The sequence below is a fragment of the Corvus moneduloides genome, chromosome Z, assembly GCF_009650955.1.
Source record: "Corvus moneduloides isolate bCorMon1 chromosome Z, bCorMon1.pri, whole genome shotgun sequence".
In the NCBI taxonomy this organism is placed as follows: domain Eukaryota; kingdom Metazoa; phylum Chordata; class Aves; order Passeriformes; family Corvidae; genus Corvus; species Corvus moneduloides.
Window position 1 is genome coordinate 3,620,545 of NC_045511.1, and position 19,227 is coordinate 3,639,771.

Below are 19,227 nucleotides of genomic sequence, written 5' to 3' on the forward strand. Positions count from 1 at the left end.
CAGAATAGTCCTCATCTCAGCCATCAGACAGCAACGTGAACATTCCTGAGTCTGATTCAGGCAGGGTCTGATTTGAAGGCAGGTCTCCCAAATCCCCCGAGGATACCATAGCCATGAGGCAATTGGCTGTGATGTGTGTGTCTGTCTATTCAAAAGGTTATTTGGTTCTGATGCAGAAATGTGTAAAAAAAAAAAGTCTCTTCACAGTCTGTCCTTTCAATAGGATAGACTGTCCCAGCTCTCTGTAGGTACCACTGAGTTTGCAGAAAAGGTTGAGTAGAACCTGTCACAGTGCCTGTCCATGGAGGTAGGTGATGTGACTCAGGTACACCTTGCTGCATCTGAGCAGATCGTGCTTGGTGGCTTATCCATGCGAACATCGCATATAATGATTTGCTGCAGGAGCAGAAACTATGGAATATTAACAAAAAATGCTCTTCTCAGTCTTAGAAATAGCTGTTTTAATAAAGTAGACGTGCCCACCACAGCGGCCACTGTTCACGCACGTACAGGATGAAGAGGAAGAAGGGCGAAATGTCTCCCCAGCCAGCATCCCTGCACGCCGCGGGCGCTCCCCCCGCTCGCCGACGCGGGATGGCGCCCTCGGTATGAGCAATTATCCCGGGGGGAGCAGGTTGGAGATCCATTTCCAGAATAAAGCGTTTCTCTCTGAATGCCCCTATTCCCAAGGATCATCGATTTTATAGCTCCGGTTTTCAATGCAGTGATACATTCTGCTACTCCCCTAACTATTGTTACATTACTTTGCCCGGCGACGGTAAAAGGATCTCTCAACTACGTGTTCACTGTGCTGTTTCAGAATGAATGGTGACAAAGGTAACTAGCTATTTAGGACGTTGTTCTTGTTCTGTTAGAACTGCAGTTAAAAGAAATTTCACATACTTCTATATAGAATGTAATTTAACTACAGCAGTGCTTCATATTCAAAGGTAATTGTGTAGCGTTTATTTGAAACGACGAGTAACAGCCACAGCTCTGATTTCTCCATCTCACGGGGCACAAAGCCAGCCCTTGCTGACCATCAGAGTCCTGCTGGCTGTTTGACTTTGCAGGCGGATCCTGCTCTTTCGACGCTCGGAGAGGTCCCGGAGTAGCTGTGCTCTTGGACCTTTCTCTCCAATTACTTCACAGTCCAGCCAGATATTATAGATTCACCAGAAGGTGCAATTACACCTACTACCTCCGGCTGGGGAGGAAAACCCGCACCCGCACCATTTGGGAAATATAGTTAGCAGAAGCTTGAAACCTTAGAACGTAGGTTCAGGAAGGATTTGTTTTTCCTCTTTTTTCGGCAATCGGAAATTGACTTGGTGGTTAAGAGGGCAAGTGGGAGTTCCAACCCACTCCGTCCGTGTGACCCTCTTCCCGGCACCGCTGGCTTCCCGGAGCAGGGGCGCTCCGCAGGCCGCCAGCTGCCCGCTCCCGTGCGCACCTTCCAGCCCTGCCAGACGGGGACACGGTGCCGCGGCCCCCGCCCTGCTCCCCGCCGCAAATGAAACTGAAAGCGCTGTGCGGGCAGGGCCGGGACCCTCAACCCTGGCGCGGTGCTGGCCCGGCTGCCGCTGGCCGCGCGGGCTTCAGACACCGCCTCCCATCCGCTGGAAATGGGTGTTGAAGAGGTTTCCTTTTATTAATGCCCGTAACGGGGCGCGGGACGGGCAGGGCGATGGCAGCGGGGCGATGGCAGCAGGGGGCGGCCCCAGCTCGCCGCCCACCGGCAGCGCCCGTACCCGGCGCCCGCCGCCGGCGCCCCGCGGCTGGGCCGGGCTGCCCTCAGGCGGCTCGGCGAGGGTCCCGCTCCCCCCCGCCCCCGCCGGGCGCCGCTCCCCCGGCTGCGCCCCTGCCCCCCCGCCGCCACGTGACGGGCGCGCATGCGCGGCGGCCCGGGGCACATCTGCAGGCTGACGTCAGCGGGCCCCGCGCCGTCCCCCGGGCGAGGCTGCCAAGGCTCCCCTGCTGCCGCCGCCGCGCTCGGCTTGGCCCGGCGCCGGCAGCCAGAGGAGGAGGTCTGGGGCTACTTCAACCAAACTTTCCTGAGTCCTTCCTGCTCTGCCTGCCTTCCCTCTACTCCCCCTCTCTTTCCCCCCCTTTCTGTCTCCCGGCCCCCCTCCCTCCCCCCTCCCCCCCCCCACTCAGATGATATTCACATGGTATTTTGCACAGAGGAGGCTGCTCAAGAGGAGGGCACCCACCCCCACCCCGATATAAGCCTGTTTTTCCCTCCTTCCTCCTCCCCCCCCTCTTTTTTGTTGGAAAGACAAAATGTGCAGGGTGATAGCTTGGGTGAATTGATGGCATCCTTCCTCCTGCCAAGCCAACCCGTTTTCTAAAAACCCCTTTTAGGAAGGCTAGAGAATTTTATTCTGTTGGAGAATATAACCCTGATGGTTGCTTGCACAGAGGGGAAAAGCAGAGAGGAATACGGGAATCGTCCTGTGCAATCTCTATTGTTTGAAACTTACTTTATATCAGAAATTGAAGATGAAAACGGTAAGGAAGATTTCACACTATTCAATGAAACTTTTTGCTTTTTTTGTGTCCCGAATAATGGTGCGTGCAGGGCTTTGGGGAGCGGGGGGAGATTTATTTTGCATTAGGCGAGGTGCATTTGGAGTAATTTCAGAGAGAAACCTCTGAGGATGGGGGAAGGGGGTGCGAGGATTTTTCAGCCGATAAGAGAGGTGATTGATCAGGTACCATCTCGAATAGTGCACTTTTAAGAAGATTTTTTTTTTATATACTTTGAATACTAAGTCGTTGGTAGAAGCAGGAAAGGAAAAACAAAACCAAACCAAAACCAAACAACAGACGAAAACCAAAGCAGCCCCCAAACCCCAGCGACAGCCCAGAGCTATTCCGGATTGCTGCTGAGTTGAGGAAGCCCCACTCTCGGCCGTGCCGTGTCCATCGGTGTCCGCTGCCGCGGTCAGACAAGTGCACACTTTGTGCCGGGGCTCGGAGGGTCGGCGCGGCCGCCGTCCCGCAGAGATGCTGGCGGGGATGTCGGGCTCTCGCTGGGCTCATCAGGAACATGGAAGCGTGTGGTTTTGATTTACTTCGAGCCGCTTGGGATTTGCCAGACTCTTAACCCCGCGGACTCGTGTTTGTCGGTGTATGTCTGTCTCCGCAGTGGCCTGGGGTTCAAAGGGACTTTGTTTGGTGGGAGGAGGTAAGTAGGCTCTCGCTCCCCGGCGATGTGTGTGCGGATTTTGTCTACGCTACTTTCTTTCATTGTTGTACAAGAAGAGAGAAGGGAGAGAGAGGGAAAGAGTCAGACTCTTGTTTTTATTTGGGCTGCCGGTGCAACGCGTTTGGGCCAAACGCCAAGTGTCTGGGTCACACGCGTTTTATCCAAATAGATTCAGCGCTGCTGTCTGGAAATGGGCTGCTGAAAGTTAACTTTAGGATCAGCTCCACCACAGCAACCAGACTCTTCCCTGCTGTCTCTCTAGGGACGACGGCTTTTTTTTTCTTCTGAATTTTTTTTGAGGGATGTGTGTCTGGTGACTTCCAGTTTGCTTCAGTACCAGTTTTTTTAACTGTGTGCAGACGTGTACAGATAATGTGCATGTGTGTACGTGTTGAGCTGTGTGTGTAGCCATGTATTTTTCTAGCCTGTTGACTTTTGGGGGGGGGTGAATGTTGCTTTTTCGGTAGATGCAGTGACAGCTGCCCCCTCGGCACGGCCGGCGGGGAGCCCTGGGGCTGGCGGGGGGGGGGGGGGAGATTCATACGGCGGCAGCCCCGTCGTACGCCGGGGCCCGCACAACAGTAGTTTTACTCCCCACGCCTCGGCTTCTGGTTAATTCCCGGGGAGGAGGGTTCGGTCCTTTCCCTTTGTACGTGTCCCCCTCCCGGCCACCCCCGGCCCCCTTCTTTTTCACCGAGCTCTTCCCGGCGCGGTCTGCGTGTCGCAGTTCTCGCCTGGGGAAGCTCCCGGGGGCACGGCTAATCCCCGGCTTTTGAAACCCTGCGACGCTTTTCACGGCCAGCCGCGATACCTGTAATTGAATTTGTGTGATTGATGCCCGTCCCCCGCCCCGTCCCCTCCCGCCGCCCTCCCCATTTCCTTAGCAACCACTCGTAGTGCCGGGCGGGCGCACGGCCGCCCCTGCCCGCGCCTCACCGCGGGCTCCTGCCGCCCGCACGGCCCGGCCGCGGAGGGCGGGAAGGCGGCGGGGGCCGAGCCGCGGGGGCGGGGGCGTGGAGGACAACCCCCTGCCCGCCCGCCGGAGCGGCGAGTCCCTTTCCCGGTCGTCGCTCTCCTCGACCCCGCCCCGAGGCGCAGCAGCGGTCTGGGCGCTGTGGTCCGGCGGTGCGGTGTCGTGTCTTCTCGGGCACCTCGGCCGCTAACGGGAGACCTTGGCGCTGCCGCCCCCGAAGCGCCCCGGAACCTGTCGGTTCTGCGGTGAACGCCCCTGGTGTGGCGGTTGTCTTGGGACACCAGTCTCGGATGCTACCCCGTCCTAAAACTTGAGCTACCTTCTGGTTAAGTGATGCGCCCAAGGCACCTTTGGTTAGATGGAGGCTCCCATGATGACTGCTCTGAGCAGTTTGGCTAGTCACCTCCTCGTAATCCACTTTATCACGGAATCATTTAGATTGAAGAGGACTTCTGAGGTCACTGAGTCCAATTTATGATCGAACACTACCCTGTCAATTAGACCGTGGCACCAAGTGCCACATCCAGTCTTCCCTTAAACGCCTCCAGGGATGGTGACACCACCACCGTCCTTAGCACCCCATTCCAATGTCTAATCACCCTTCTGTGAAGAAATTCTTCCTCGTGTCCAGCCTAAACTACCCCGTGCAGTTTGAGGCTGTGATCTCTCCTGTCGCTGGTTGCATGGGAGAAGAGACCAACCCCCACCTCGTCACACTTTCAGGCGGTTGTAGAGAGCAGTAAAGTCATCCCTGAGCCACCTTTTCTCCAAGCTAAACACCCCCAGCTCCCTCAGCCACCTCTCATAAGACTAATGCTCCAAAAACTATGGCCTTTTTTTTTCTCCTCACTGAATGTCACTGAGTAGGAACTTCATGACACCAGTGACAGGACTGCCACAGTTATCATCAGTGCCTTCACAGAAATGCCAGTGCTATGCAGCTGCTTTGTCGTTGGCATCAGCAAGCATCTTGTACTATTCCTTTCCTATTTGGCAGAGCTCTTAGAGTTAGACGGGGTTTGTGGTTGTAGGTGGTGATTGAGGACACTGGTAAACCTACGAATGTGTAGTTCCCCACATGACACACTAGAAGTTTCTTACTGTAAGCTTATTTGTTGACCAAATTTTGCATCTTAACAACAGTCTACGGTAAAATGCTGAATATAGGCTGCCAAGGAAGGTGGAAATAAATAAAAAAAAAAGGTATAGAGTCCAGACTTTGAGGTTCTTACCAAATATCATACTGAAAGTATTTTATCTTGAAGTTACCTGAGTGCTTTATCATTCACATCCATTACCACTCTTCAACTGGGAACATTAATATAGCTTCATATGATCAGGTTGTATCCATGGTCAAGCTGGCAATAAATATTTTTGAAGAAGAGGTAAAAAATTCTGCTGAAACTTCTGCTGAAGCTTAATATGAAAGGAGATTGGTCTTATACGAAGCTTGAAATGAGGGAGACCACTTCAGGGACCCCTCCAAGGACACTAGACATGAGTGACTGTTTGACAGTATTGACCAGCATGTAGTTATGGTCCATCATGTGGGCCATTGGTGGGTAAATAATAAATAATGGTACTAAATAATGGGTGCTGTTAATTTATGTCCAGTATTCTGAGCTATCTAGCTCCTTAGGTACTGCCGTTTCAGGAGATCTTAATGCTAGGATAAGTTATTATCAACCTAACAGGCTGAACATGAGCTCCCTGTTAGGATATTTTGGCTAAGTAGAAGCTGTAAGGCAGTTATTACCTCTATATATGGCAGTAATGAGCCATGACTGGACTACAGTGTCCAGTTCTGGTGTCTGCGGATGAAAAGGGATGCTGGTGATTTGGAAACGGTTCAGAGAAAAACTGCTGAAATATTTGGCCATCTGGAAACTGGATTATACCGAATGAGATAAACTAAATAGGTTGAGCTGCTTATCAGGAAGTGTCCAGAGGTGCTTGTATCAGATTGTAACTATGCATACAAGGAAAAGAAACCAGCTCATTAGCAAACAGGGATAAAGCAAGATGCAGTGACAAGAATTTGAAACTATACATTCTCAGATTAGAAATAAGGTGCGTTACTTATTGTACTAACCTAGCTGAAAGAGTACGGGCTAATCATGTATCTTCAAAACTTGCGAAATTCTAGGAACTGTAACTAAATATTAGCTAGGAAATAAAGGTTCTACATAGCAATGCAAACAGCTTTTTTGTTGGTGTGCTTTGAGGCCTTGCCCCATGTGAATGGCATCACAAAGTCTTTATGCTTCACCAGGAAAACAATACTACTAAGCACAAAGCATGTTAGCAAAATATCTTTTAGTCTCTTTATAAACCTGATTAAATCCTGGGTGCTGTCTTGAAAGATATTTAAAAGATAAGATTAACCTCATTTGCAGATTAACAATTAGATAGGTTTCAAATTAGCTACGTTACCTAAATATTAATTGTAATGTTGGTAAATGGTATTTGGGTGATGTGATTTTTTCTTGATATTTTAGGTTACAGCTCTTTATAAAACCTTCACAAATAATCCACTAGCTGCAGCTGTATTACCTGTCTGAATGAGTGTTTTAAATCATTCCAAGAATTTTAGAAAGACAAATTTATCTGGTGCATATGTAAGTGACTCTGTATGCTTGTGGAAATTGGATTTTAAACAAGCTCCCCTTCTTAGGTGTTCTGTTTCTCCATTGTCTGCTTCAGCAGAGTTTGTGCACAGGTGTGCTGCGAGTGTGTAAGTGGACTGATGAGTACCAGCTGACACAACACATAGTTTGGTGTCCCATGACAGTGGACTGTTAGTTGACTGGATGGATCTTCCATTTAATCCCTGGCTGCAGCTAGAGCTGCTTTTTACTATTGTTGCAATAGTATTTTAAATGAAAAAAAAAATGACAACAAATATTTGAAATATTAGAATGTGTATGATGAATAGCTTTAGATACTGAAATCTGTTCTTTAGTATTCTAACATGCAGCATTCCCATTTAAGTGAATGGGAATTCTGCCTGCATAAGCAGAACCCTAGCCCAAGCAATAACAAAATACATGCTTCAGAAAGATCAGATAACTGTACTCTGGATTCTTTCCCAGGTTCTTCCTTTATCTACCAGTATATTGGGACCTGTTATTAACAGTGGAAATCAATGAGTGCATACCATTGATTATAGGTGGAACAAGTCTGAACACGGTATTTGAGCTACAAGAAACACTAAATAGGTGTAAGAATTCATAAAAATAACATGAACCCGATAAGTGTGTCATAACTGTATGGATCTGCTTTTCAAGGTTAATGGTAACCCTTTTTCTATTTTTTTTCTTTTTGTAAGCTCGTGATCTTGGATGTGACCATAAAATTGATACTGAATATTATTTCGAAATGTTGCCCTGTGTAGTTCACTATCATGGCTTAGTATTTTCCAGCATAGATCTGTTTTAATAGAAAGAATTTGCCTTGACTCATATTCTTCTGTTTTTCAGGAAAAGAAATGGAGCAAGTTCAGTAACTATCCAATCTAACATCTGTCTCATATCTTAAGGAATCTTACAAATACTTGTTTTGAATTGAGAAAATGACTGCAGCTATAGAAGAAAGTACCTGTCCAAAAAGTGGAACATCCTATAGTTAATTCGGAAGTAGTATAAAATAAATAAACCTGTTATGGTGCGATTCTGGAGTGAAGTTAACTCTATAGCACACAGGTAGCTCTCCAAGGAGAAAGAAAAAAGAACTTTCTGCTTTTTCTAAATTATGGAAATTTTTTGGAAGACGTGGACATGGATTTTGAGCCTAGTCATGGTTTCATCGGAATTTCACAGTAACAACCAGCTCTCATACAGTTCTCAAGGTAGGGGTTTGATCTCTGTAGCTGGCAAGAAGCATGTGTTTTTGCATTTGTATTTGTGTAATATTTTCTAAACCATGTTTATATAATTCATAAACTCATATGGGCTCTGCTCTTAGTTTTATCATGATTAATTGTCATGCAGATTAAATTTCCTTGTTCTAATATCTCTCGGTCTAATTTTAACTGTAGGAAAGCCTTGCAAATTAAATCTTGTAAAATGTACTTAATAATGCTTGAGAGGCTTGCTATGATAAAATTAACATGCTTTTAGACTAGGGAGTAAGAACCTAATCTTGTTTTTACAGTATAATCCTTTTCATTACTACTGTTTGTATTCTTGCAAGTGGATTTTATAGCTTTTGTCTTTGAATGGTATCACTGGGAAAAATATGCCCTTCTTAAGTTAGCCCCAAATATTTACATATTTTTTGGTAAATAGGAAAAGATATGTATTAAAATTTTTTCATATTTCCAGTGATAAGCAAATTAATAGGAAACCAAACACATTTCATTGACTTACAAAGAAAGAAAATAATGTTTTATTTTATGTAGTAAAATGCTGCATTGTGTGTTTAACTGAAAATGACTTTTACTCACGAGAGTGATGAAATTTACCCAAAAATGGTCTATGTTTATGCTACTACTTGTTGTTTCCTGTTATATTTTCTTTTCTTCTATGCCCACTCCCTGGACTGTCTTACCTTGTGATTGATTACAAAGAGGAATTCCTGTCTTACCTTGAACACTACCAACTAACAATCCCAATAAGGGTTGATCAAAATGGAGCCTTCCTCAGCTTTACTGTGAAAAATCCTAAACCCTCAAGAAGGAGGAGGAGCACAGACCCTTATGACCAAGAACTGGCAGCATCTAAATTATTTTTTAAACTTTCTGCCTATGGCAAGCACTTTCATTTAAACCTGACTCTCAACACAGATTTGGTGTCCAGACATTTTACAGTAGAGTACTGGGGGAAAGATGGACCACAATGGAAGCATGATTTCTTAGACCACTGTCATTACACAGGATATTTGCAAGACCAACACAGTACAACTAAAGTGGCCTTAAGCAACTGCAATGGTCTGGTAAGTCCATATTAAATGTTATAGTATAACAGTGTGCTTGTCCCTTTTAAATTACAGAAGAAGAATTAAATTGGCATATCTTTCAGTTTTTTTGAGTCCCTGTGGGAAGCAAGTAGACAGGAAGGTGCAGAAAACCCCTAAAACCTGATCTAGGTTGTGGGCAAAAGTAGTTGTTTGTTTTTCAAGCTTAATATAAGTAGTAAGACTCAATTCTGTAGTCTTCTAGCTGGCAACCTCTTTAGTGTTTACAGTGTCTGCACTAGGGCTGCAAGATTAGGTCTGTGCTGAGATCTTTAGAGTTGTAAGAACCTTCCAGGCTCAAGGGGCAGGAAGGAGGAAACAGTGGATCCTCCAGGATGCTGAGTCTCTACAGAGAGATGTTGATTGAACTGAACACCTGCTTGTCTTTGAGTATTTGGGTTTAGAAATTGAGTAAATAAAACAAGAGGAATTGCTTGGTGTAGACATCATCATTGCTATAGATTCAAAACATGAAAAGTCTTTAGCAGGTACCAGTATCAGAAAGTAATTATATAACTTTTTTACCAGAAAGATTTTGTTTCTAAATTGTAAACCTTTGCATTTAGAAGGAAGATTGGAAGTTCTTACCTCGTTTAGTCTCATCTCTTCTCTTACTGGTGATCTTTTGATGACATGACAGTAGTACCTTCATGGGAGAAAGAAATTAGAAAACGAATGCAAAGAATTAAAAAAGCAAGAGTATTGAGTAAAAAAATACTAAAATAGAAAGGCACTAAATCAAGAGCCAGTGTTTTCTCTAGTAAAAATATACATGTATATTATGGTTACTCATTCTGGTTTTTATTATGGTAGAATGCTGGTCGATATTCTTGTTAGGAATAGGCAGATCTAACTAATTGCTAAGTAAAAAAAAAGATTACTCAGATTTGCTAAACTATTTCCATTTATCCTTGGAAGTGCTATTGAATAATGCCTCTTGGCATGTTATTTTCAAAAAAAAGCCAGCTGTTTCAGATCTAGATAGGTTGCATTACACCCATCTACTTGTGGTATCGCTGATACAGTCTAGTTTAACATTTCAGAGGATTCTTGAGGAAAAATATTTAATGGGGATTTCAAGCGTTAAGCGAACACTTTTAAAGAAATGGACTTAAAACGATGTTCCATTGAGTGTGGTATCACTGTTTGTTCGTGTAGACTTATAGTAGATAGGTCTGAATTTAGTACAATTTTCACTTTGATTGCAGTTTCCACGTAATAGCTTTTTTTTTTCCCCTCCGTCACAGTTATTCAAGCTTTAACGTTAGTACACTCCATCTTTGCCTTTGAGTTCTTTTCAGCTAAAAATATGATGGAGACCAAGTCCCTTCTTTCAGGACTCATTTCTTTAAAAGAGGCTGCATGCCTCTTTATTTCCAGAATTTCTGCTAATTGGTGCACAGACTAGTTGGTCCCCTTGGAGCCTGCAGTAAGTGCCATGGTGACCCCATTTCAGTTCCTCTTTGACCTTAGCTAAGGCAGTGAGCCAAGAACTCCTGCCCTTGCCCTAGCTGACTCTCGTTTTCCTTTCATGTTAGGAAAATAAAAGTGGGATAAAGCAGAAAAAAGCCCGTATTTTCCTGTTGTCTTTGCTCATCTGTTGCTCCTCATGGCACTTATTTTCTTCAAAAGCGCGTGGAAGATGTCATGAGGAAGCAGAATCTTTTTTTTGCTTTGGTTTGCCCAACACCCTGAGGTGACATTTAGCACTCCCATTGCTGCAGGTTTTCCCTTTGCCCTCAGGCTGTCCATTTTGCTGGAGTGAAGGTGCCTGTGGTTCTAGGTGTCGGTATGTTAACTTCGTGTTTATAAGTTAACTTCAGTGTAGAGTGTTTCCCAGTTAAATTGTCATCTTCAGTGACTGTGGTTGTTGTCAGTTCTTTTGTCTGTCTTTCTGGTATTAAGGCAGCCTTAATTCAAATTCAGTCTTTAGGCACACAAGTTCAGATAAAGCCATCACAATGTTATTTTTGAATGATGTTTCCTAGTAATGAATGTTTTGTTACACAGCCGCTGGTTAGAACATGTTTAATAAAGCCATTGGCAGTGAATATTGAAGACAATATTACTTGTTTAAACTTAGCAATAGTTCAGAATGCTTTATATTTAAGGCATTCATTGTATTTTCCAGTTTGATTGCTGGTCTGTAAGTGACTGCCAATCATATTCTAATAGCCCTTGATTGACATCTGTATCAAAGCCGGTCATTGGAAGTTTAACTCTAAAGCAGGTAATAAGTAATCTTTAACAGTGAATGTTGCTCACAAACAAAATGTATGCGTTACATTTACTCCAGTTGTCCTGTTACGTTTCACTGTTGACAAATAGGTCAAATTTCTTCCCCTTATTGAATGTCTTGAATTACTCTGTTTAGTTAGTTAGTTCAGAGTGGTTATGTGAGGGCATGATTTAAATAACGTATGTTGCATGACTTTGAAGAACACTTATATTTAAGATAAGTGTAAGGAGGGCTTTCTCTCAGTTTCATTATAATAAAAGTGACAAGCAGTCAGTTCATTTTCCTCTCACTGTTTCTTGTTTCAGCCTCTCCCTCTATATTTCTCATTACCAAGTGTCCTAGAATTACAGGCTGCTGCTTACTGAAGTTTCACTCCAGCAGTTTCCATCTGCTGGGCCCTGATTATGCTATAAATTGTCTGAAGTTGTGAGGAAAGCTCTATAATCCAGTGAGCATTCATGTGAGGAAATTGAAGGTCTTGTCTGCAGGCTTGCTAGCTTCCAAGCTCATATGTGCTGTAGTGGATGCTGCACTTGTGGATGGATTGCAAGTTTGGCTGTATCATGAAAGAGCCTGCAATGAGCAGCACTTTAGGACCTTTAGGCAACCAGACTGAGGCATTCTCTAAGCTGAGTGTTTCATACTGAAGGAAAGAAGAAAAGAAATGGTGGTAGACTGGCTGAAGAGAGAAGAACTTCACCTCTGGGGAATGGAGTTTGACTGACTCTGAAAGGAGCAAACCTCAAAGAAGTTTTGGAGTCTTCGGTAATGGAATCAAGCAAACCCCAAACTTTTCGCATTCTCATTCACCTTTGTCTTCTGCCAGGTGTCAAAGCTCTTAACTGAGTGCTCAAACAAGTTTTGCATGGTAGCAGATTTTGTAATTTTGGGCTGAAAAGGTCAGTAGTAGGAACTATTTTGAGGCTACTGTGGTCCCAAGTAAATGGTTAATGTAAAAGACACAGTATTTCCATATATGTGAAGTTTATGCCTTGCATGATGTTTGTGCTGGACAGTTACCTCCATCCAGAAATGACAAAGAAAGCACAGGTAGGTGGCTGTGGCTTAAAAGCATGAGCTTACTTGTTTAATGGGCAGTTGTTGGAATTTCTGGAAGACTTAATGTTTGCTTCATGTATTTCTAAATACATGTTTTTATAAATTACTAATAATTTTCCTAGGAGTTAGCTCATTTGAAGGCTGAATTTACTCTAAAGAATACATCTAGTTTTATAGATTATCATGTGCATGTACTATGGTATTTTTGACTGTATGTGAAATAATTCTATATCAGTGTCTTTAGGGCTATCTTTGATACTTGTATGTTTTTGCAGTATAACATTATTCAGAAAGTTATATACAAGCTCTCCCTATCCTAGTTTTAAGATGCATTGTTAGATTCCATGATGTGCTGTCTCAGGCCAGATCACTATTTTTTTCATCTTTGAGAGCGCAGTAAGTTAATGGAATCTTTTTTTCTCAGACATAAAATCACAGTGTATAGCCAAGTGTTGACATACTGAACAACACTGACACATTTTCAGAAGTTCCCGTTATTACTACTTTATATTAAAAATGGACAAAGTATAAAGCCTAAAAAGATTCAAGACGTGGAAAAATTGTGAAACAGTAGTACTGTGTGGAAAAGGCATGCGCTTACTTGTCCCCCATAATTCTGTTTCCTTTTGCAACTGATGGATGTGCCCCATCTGAAGGAGGTTAAGGCACTGGCTGGACGGCCTGACAGAAAAAGATTCTTTTTCACAAATTCAGGGGAACTCCACGTGGATTCACAGATTTGTCTGAGCATGTCAAACTGCTGGAACCAGACCTTGTATATGTTAGCATGAGTTGGCAGTCTGTAGTGGGATTGGATAACATAGGACCTCAAACAATCTGTTTTAGATAATAATCTTGGGAATGTTCCTTGTAGTAACGTACTTGGTGCATTCAGCTTGTTTCTTATATTCATGGTATTTTGTCAAAACCTTTTCTGGTCATTCTTATGTCTTAATGATATTTCTGATGCTTTGGAACAGAAGTTTAATTTATGAACTGCTAAAATACAATAGCGACACTTAAAAAGAAAATGAAAATTAATTCATTTTAGTGCTTTAAATGGGCATTATTTCAAACTCCTTTTTCAACTGAAGTCTTGTTTTCCTTAAATAGTGGATTATAAGTCAAACCTGCTATTTAGAATGTTGGTTTGCATATAATAGTATACTTCCCACTATGTATTAATCAGGCATTGCTGAGTACATAAACAATGGAAGTATCTCTAGCCACATGAATTTTTGAAACTCAGATTATATGCTGGCTGTCACCAAGCTACTTTTTAGTTGCAGAACTTAGAGTGCTTCTTAAAAAGCTGTGATTTCACTGTTGAATCACTGTGATTCAACAAGATCACTTGCATCAATTTAGCACTGGAAGAGCAGTTTTGTTTGCAAGCAAAAATACTGTTAGGCTTAAAATGGTATACCTATGCCAGACTTATGGGAAGTGCATATGCTGGGTCAGTGTGTTTCCGTGCTGATGGAATCACTTGTTTGACTGCAGTGACTGACTACATATATGTTTTCACTGCCTGCTGGTAGATCTATGTTAAAATTTATTTGCAGTTCCTTAACAAAATGTTATTAAAATATCTCTTCTTAAACACCATAGTGTTTGGGCAAATGAGATCAGATATCAGCTAGGCATTGGAAAAAGTTGTGATACTCTCCCTACCATTTTAACTGCTGGTACCCGAAGGAACTGTGACCATTGTTTGCAGACATTTTTTAGTTATTTGAAGGAGCAAATATGCAATTTGTATAGAGAATTAGTGCTGCAATTAAGTATTTGTGCTATCTGAATTGACTTAGTTCCTCTGAGGTAATCTTGCCACTTACAACTACCAGTTTCAGTACCTGATATAATTATCTTATTCATGCTTAGACTTGTAAACATGGCTGGACTTAAGTACAGATAGGAAGGATGTATGCTCTGGAGGAATTTAAATTAGGACCCACTCAGTCTGAGAGACAATGCCACAGATTGGATGGTACGTCTGTTTCCTCAGGCTTGGCATGAGGCAGACAGCCTGATGGGGTTGGCCAGAACCACTCTGCAGGACTCTGTTCCTGTGGGAACATAATAGCAGAGCTTACAATGGCTCAGGATTCACTTGAACCCAGATGTCTGACATCCACACTGGATGCAGTCCAAACTGTCAAGGTTCTTTCTGCGCATCTGGCAAGCCCAGTTACAATTTGGTTTATATTTTCAATACTATTTAAGCTGCAGTATACCAGTAAATGATTTATTTTCTAGTAAAACCTTAGACTTCAAGTAACAAGAAGGCATTGTGAGAGGAATTTGATACTGGCATCTTCCAGGTGAATTTAGACCCTGATGTTACATTCTGAGTTAATAATTGAGTTAGTAATGAAAAATACCCCTGAAGTATTTTTGCATTCACAAATGAGTAATTGAAAGCTGTTCATACATATACTTTTCACAATTTATTATACAGTTCTGTTTGGAAAATACTGTTGTTTCTGACATACTGCATAGGATTTTTTATTTTATAAGTTTTATGTTGTTGTTTCAGAAGTGAAGAACGGTAGGCATTTTATGTACAAACCGGTAGCAGGATGAGAGCTTTGACCAAGAGTACAAAGGCAAGCTCTGATCTTTGAAAACAGCTTTATGATACTTAGAGCAGCTATGGAGCAAGTAGTCTTATGGCTGATCATAGAGGTCTTAAAAAAAGATTCATGCATAGTACTTGTTTTACAGATCAGAGGTGTGGTAGAAATTTGAGATTCACCAAGTCAGGATATGAATGTAGAAGTTCCTGCTCCCAGGCCCCTGTCTGATGAATAGCTCTTCCCTGTGTAGAAAGTTTATACATTCAGAATTTTCTACATAAGGGTATCAGAATTTTTTGTTTAGCAAATATGGGTGCAGAAATCTGTTGGGGCTTATTCCCCACTATTTCTATATATCTGAAAGGATCCAAAACCTGAATTTTTTGCTAAAGTTCAGTTTTAATTGCTGAAGGTTCAGGAAATTGCATAGTTGGCCTGAAATCTCCCCTTTCTTCCATAAACCACTTCCTGTTTGGAAGAAGCTGAGTTCACAAATGTGAAAGTTATGAGAATAGAATATCTGCTATTCTGCACTGCAGTATGAGGAAAAGAAAATGTTCATTTGTTATGGAGAATGAGGTGTAGTATACAGTCTGCAATAACTCTTACTTGCTAGATTTGTGGCAAGACTTTTTATGGACTGAATGCTTTGTAGACAGTGTAACCTAAGTTAATATAAATAATTTGATTTCTATTAACTAGCTCAGTTTTGGGATTGTGTCTGAATGTAAAATAATAGATAGTTTCTTTGAATATGTGTCCTAAAATTAACCCTTCATGGTGTTTGTCTTTGAAGTGTTTGGCTTTAAGCATATAGCAATGTGGCATCACAGAGTGATATTGGATGGATATTGCCATAATGGCTTGGTGTAATTTTTAATGGGAATCATTGTAGTTTTGGAACATATCTGTGAAGACACTATTTGTAATATTCTGAGAATATCTCTTGCTTTTTTAACTGCATCCACCAAAAAAAAAGGTGAAAGTACTCCAAAAATAGGACTATAATAATTTTATTTTTTCTCACTGTGTTGTTTGTAGGCTTCCACTCCTGCTCATACTAAAATCAGCAGAGGAGAGCTGGCTCATGCACTGTTTTATGTGTTGGCTTCTAGCTGTGGATTTCTTCACAGAGAATGTTTTTCAAAGTTAAGTTTTGTGGTAGTAGTTTCATGTTGTCTTTTGTAAGCTTTTGTTTTCTTATCTGCTTCTTTAAGCATGGAGTCATTGCTACAGAAGATGAGGAGTATTTTATTGAGCCTTTAAGGAATATAACAGAAGATTCTAGTGACTATAGTTACGAGAATGGTCATCCTCATGTTATATACAAAAAATCTACCATGCACCAGCAGCACCTCTATGATCACAGTCACTGTGGAGTCTCAGGTAAAGAAGAATGAGTGTCATTCCTTTTAAAAAATGATAACCTAAGATGTATTTTAAGATCTTGCTTGTTTCATATTTAAGACGCAGTGGAGAATATAGCAATGAGAATTCTCCTTGTGGGTGTTCTAATATTTTGTTGAAAAGTAGTTCTGCTTTTTTTTTTTTTTTTTTTCCCCAGCTTCAGATTGAGAATATAGTGTATTTCAAAAACTAAGACATCGGGAATAAGTCTTGTTTTATGCCTGTGTTGTGTACAGTGGTGGAAGTAAGCACAGGCTTCCTCGAAATGTGTATAAATGTACTTCATTCCTCAACAGGAAAACATGATTGAGTGACTACATATTACAGCTCAATGTTTAATATGTGCTTCATCTCATTTGAAGAAACTTGATATGCAATAAATATGTCAGCATTATGGTTATCAATATGTTTGGAACTGAGTCCACATCTTTCTTGTTTACAGAGGTTTATGGTGATTTGGTACTGGTTTTTGGTCCAGTTGGTTGATATTATTCTGTTATAGTCAAATATGTGATTTACATGTGCCTTATGGGAAGGATTATATAGTTTTGATGGAGAGATATTTTCTTTGTAAAGTAGTTTTAACTTCTACAGATATACTTTTCAAGTACTCTGACATGGCCCTTGATTAACTTTAAAACTAATTTCCTGAAGACAGCATGGAGTAAATCTGACAAGTTCTTTTAGAGCACAAAAGTAATTGTTTTTTTAACATACTTAGAAAAATGTTCTAACCTTGTCAATTGTTTATATTTCAGTTGTAGCTTATTCTTAAAAGTTCGGTCCAGACAGTTGTATTCCATGAAATTCAGTGCATGGAGCAGACAATAACTAATCTTAAAATAAAAAAAAAATCACTCCTTTTTGATGTAATTTATTTTAGCTTCTTTTGGAGTTTATAATGTTTAGTGGTACCAGCTGTCTAAGCCTACAGTACAGAGTGTCTACAAGATCCTATTCTTGGGAGACAGTTTTTTTTCTTGAGTGTTTCAGTTAATTGTGTTTATGGAATGTCAGACTTCATGCATGTAACTTCTGTTTTGAGAGCATTAATCAATACACATTCTTCTAATATTGCTAAACAAGTCTCTTAACTGTTACTGCCTGCTAATTGATTGTAAAATAAGGTGGTAGTATATATTCATTTTGCAGGGACAGCTGTCACTTAAGCCCCTTGAAATAAGTGGAAGGTTTTGAAATGTAGGAACATGCAATTTTTACCATTATTATATCCCTACAAAAAGAAAGGATATTGGCTTCTGTTGGATCTTGTCTTCTAGAGTAATGCTTAGAAGTCATTCTCCTCCAAGCTATGAAGCAGAGGGAGCTAGTTTTGTCAGGTTGTGTTCAGTTATTCTGGTGGTATCTGTCACATGGATCACAGGTTGATTAGAGCTATACATCTTGCATGCATTTTTTGTAAAATGTGGTGTAATATTAGCATTTATTAATTTGGATAATTGGTGATACCTTTGTTCTTGGAAGCTCCTGTGCACTCTCTGAGCTTTTATATCCCAGAATCCTTAATTACTGAAGTACTAAAGCACTGCTTTTTACAAGCCTGAGATTATGACGATGCTCATTCATCTCAGTTTCTCCTTTTCATGTTGTTCTGTATACTATTTGCACTTCATGAAAATGTCTAAAAAAATTTGTTCTCTGCCAAGACTGCAAGGTCTTGCTTTTCCAGATGACATTCTATTTTACCCTCATGGGTACCAAAGCCGTTTAAACTCATTTTCTGAGCACTGTTGCAGCTTTATCTTGAAGGGAAATGGCATACAAAGCATCCCGAAATACCTAAAAAAATGTAATAGCTAAAAAGTAAAGTCAAATACTAATTTTCAGTTTTGCAGCTTTCACACCCAAGGATTAAAGCCAGGTATTCAGTGATCTTTAGGGAATTTATCTGGTTTGGGAAGTTTTGAACAGTCCAATTTTGTGTTTTAAAATGCAGTCATGACAAAGCTGTAACTACCTTTTGGCAGTGTATGATTTATTTTGTCTGGAGACCGATTTTAACTTTACCTTCAGAACAGTTTTCCTAGTATTATATTCAGGGAGGAATCTGCTTGAGTGACTGTGTGAGTTATTTGTCAGGTTTCCCCTACTGTAACCTAGTTTGTTCTGTACCTGTCTCCATCAGGGAAATGGTCAGGATTTTGAAGTGTTGATAGAGACAAAGGGAGTGTAGTTTCTGATCTTTCTCAGACAATAATAGAATAGAAAGTGGAATACAAAATTTGGTGAAAGCATGATCAGAATTGACTGGGATGAATAAGTGATGGACTGCTTCATAATAGATGGTGGAATTATGATAGCTAATACAAAAGGAGAATTGGAGAGGCAAGGAGATTCAGATAAGAGCATAGGATAGATTTTCACAATTTAAATTATATTTTAAGCATTTAAACATAAAAATGTTCCAAAAATAAAACATTGAAATTGGGTGTCATGTATGTATTGTCACCAATTAATTATGTTTCAATAAATACAGCTGAAATCCCTAAGGCCTTGGTAAGAAATTTTCCACTGCCAAATTCCAATTACTTTAGTGGGGTTTGAGACCACTGGATTATCTTGCAAAATGCTGTATTTGGATAAGAAACAACGAAAATTGACATATGGAAACTGCAGAGTGGCAAATTATTTCTGGATAGCTCTACTATATTTTGATATAAATAGTGATTTCACTTGTGTCAGACTTTACAGTTGGTGTATTATAAAATGAAATAAAAGCTTGCTAGATGCATGAAATAATGGTGCTAAAATATTTAGAAAAAAGCAGCATAATGTTTCTCTTCAA

The 19,227-nt window shown here is 41.4% G+C and overlaps 1 protein-coding gene across 6 annotated transcripts in view; it reads left to right on the top strand.

Annotated features, from left to right (window-relative positions):
- Window positions 1–1,945: 1,945 nt before the first annotated feature.
- The window catches only part of ADAMTS6 (ADAM metallopeptidase with thrombospondin type 1 motif 6), a 149,989-nt gene continuing 132,707 nt past the window's right edge, over window positions 1,946–19,227 (top strand). For 2 of the 6 annotated variants that reach the window (XM_032096389.1, XM_032096393.1), the window contains exons 1-4: window positions 2,168–2,511; window positions 7,664–8,031; window positions 8,752–9,116; window positions 16,232–16,400. In XM_032096389.1, coding sequence (XP_031952280.1) covers window positions 7,935–8,031; window positions 8,752–9,116; window positions 16,232–16,400 — 631 coding nt within the window. In that variant the 5' untranslated portion in view covers window positions 2,168–2,511; window positions 7,664–7,934. Of the gene's footprint in view, window positions 2,028–2,161; window positions 2,512–2,955; window positions 3,191–7,663; window positions 8,032–8,751; window positions 9,117–16,231; window positions 16,401–19,227 lie in introns of those variants that run through there. The other 4 variants (XM_032096390.1, XR_004237550.1, XM_032096394.1 and 1 more) reach the window with 4 other exon arrangements.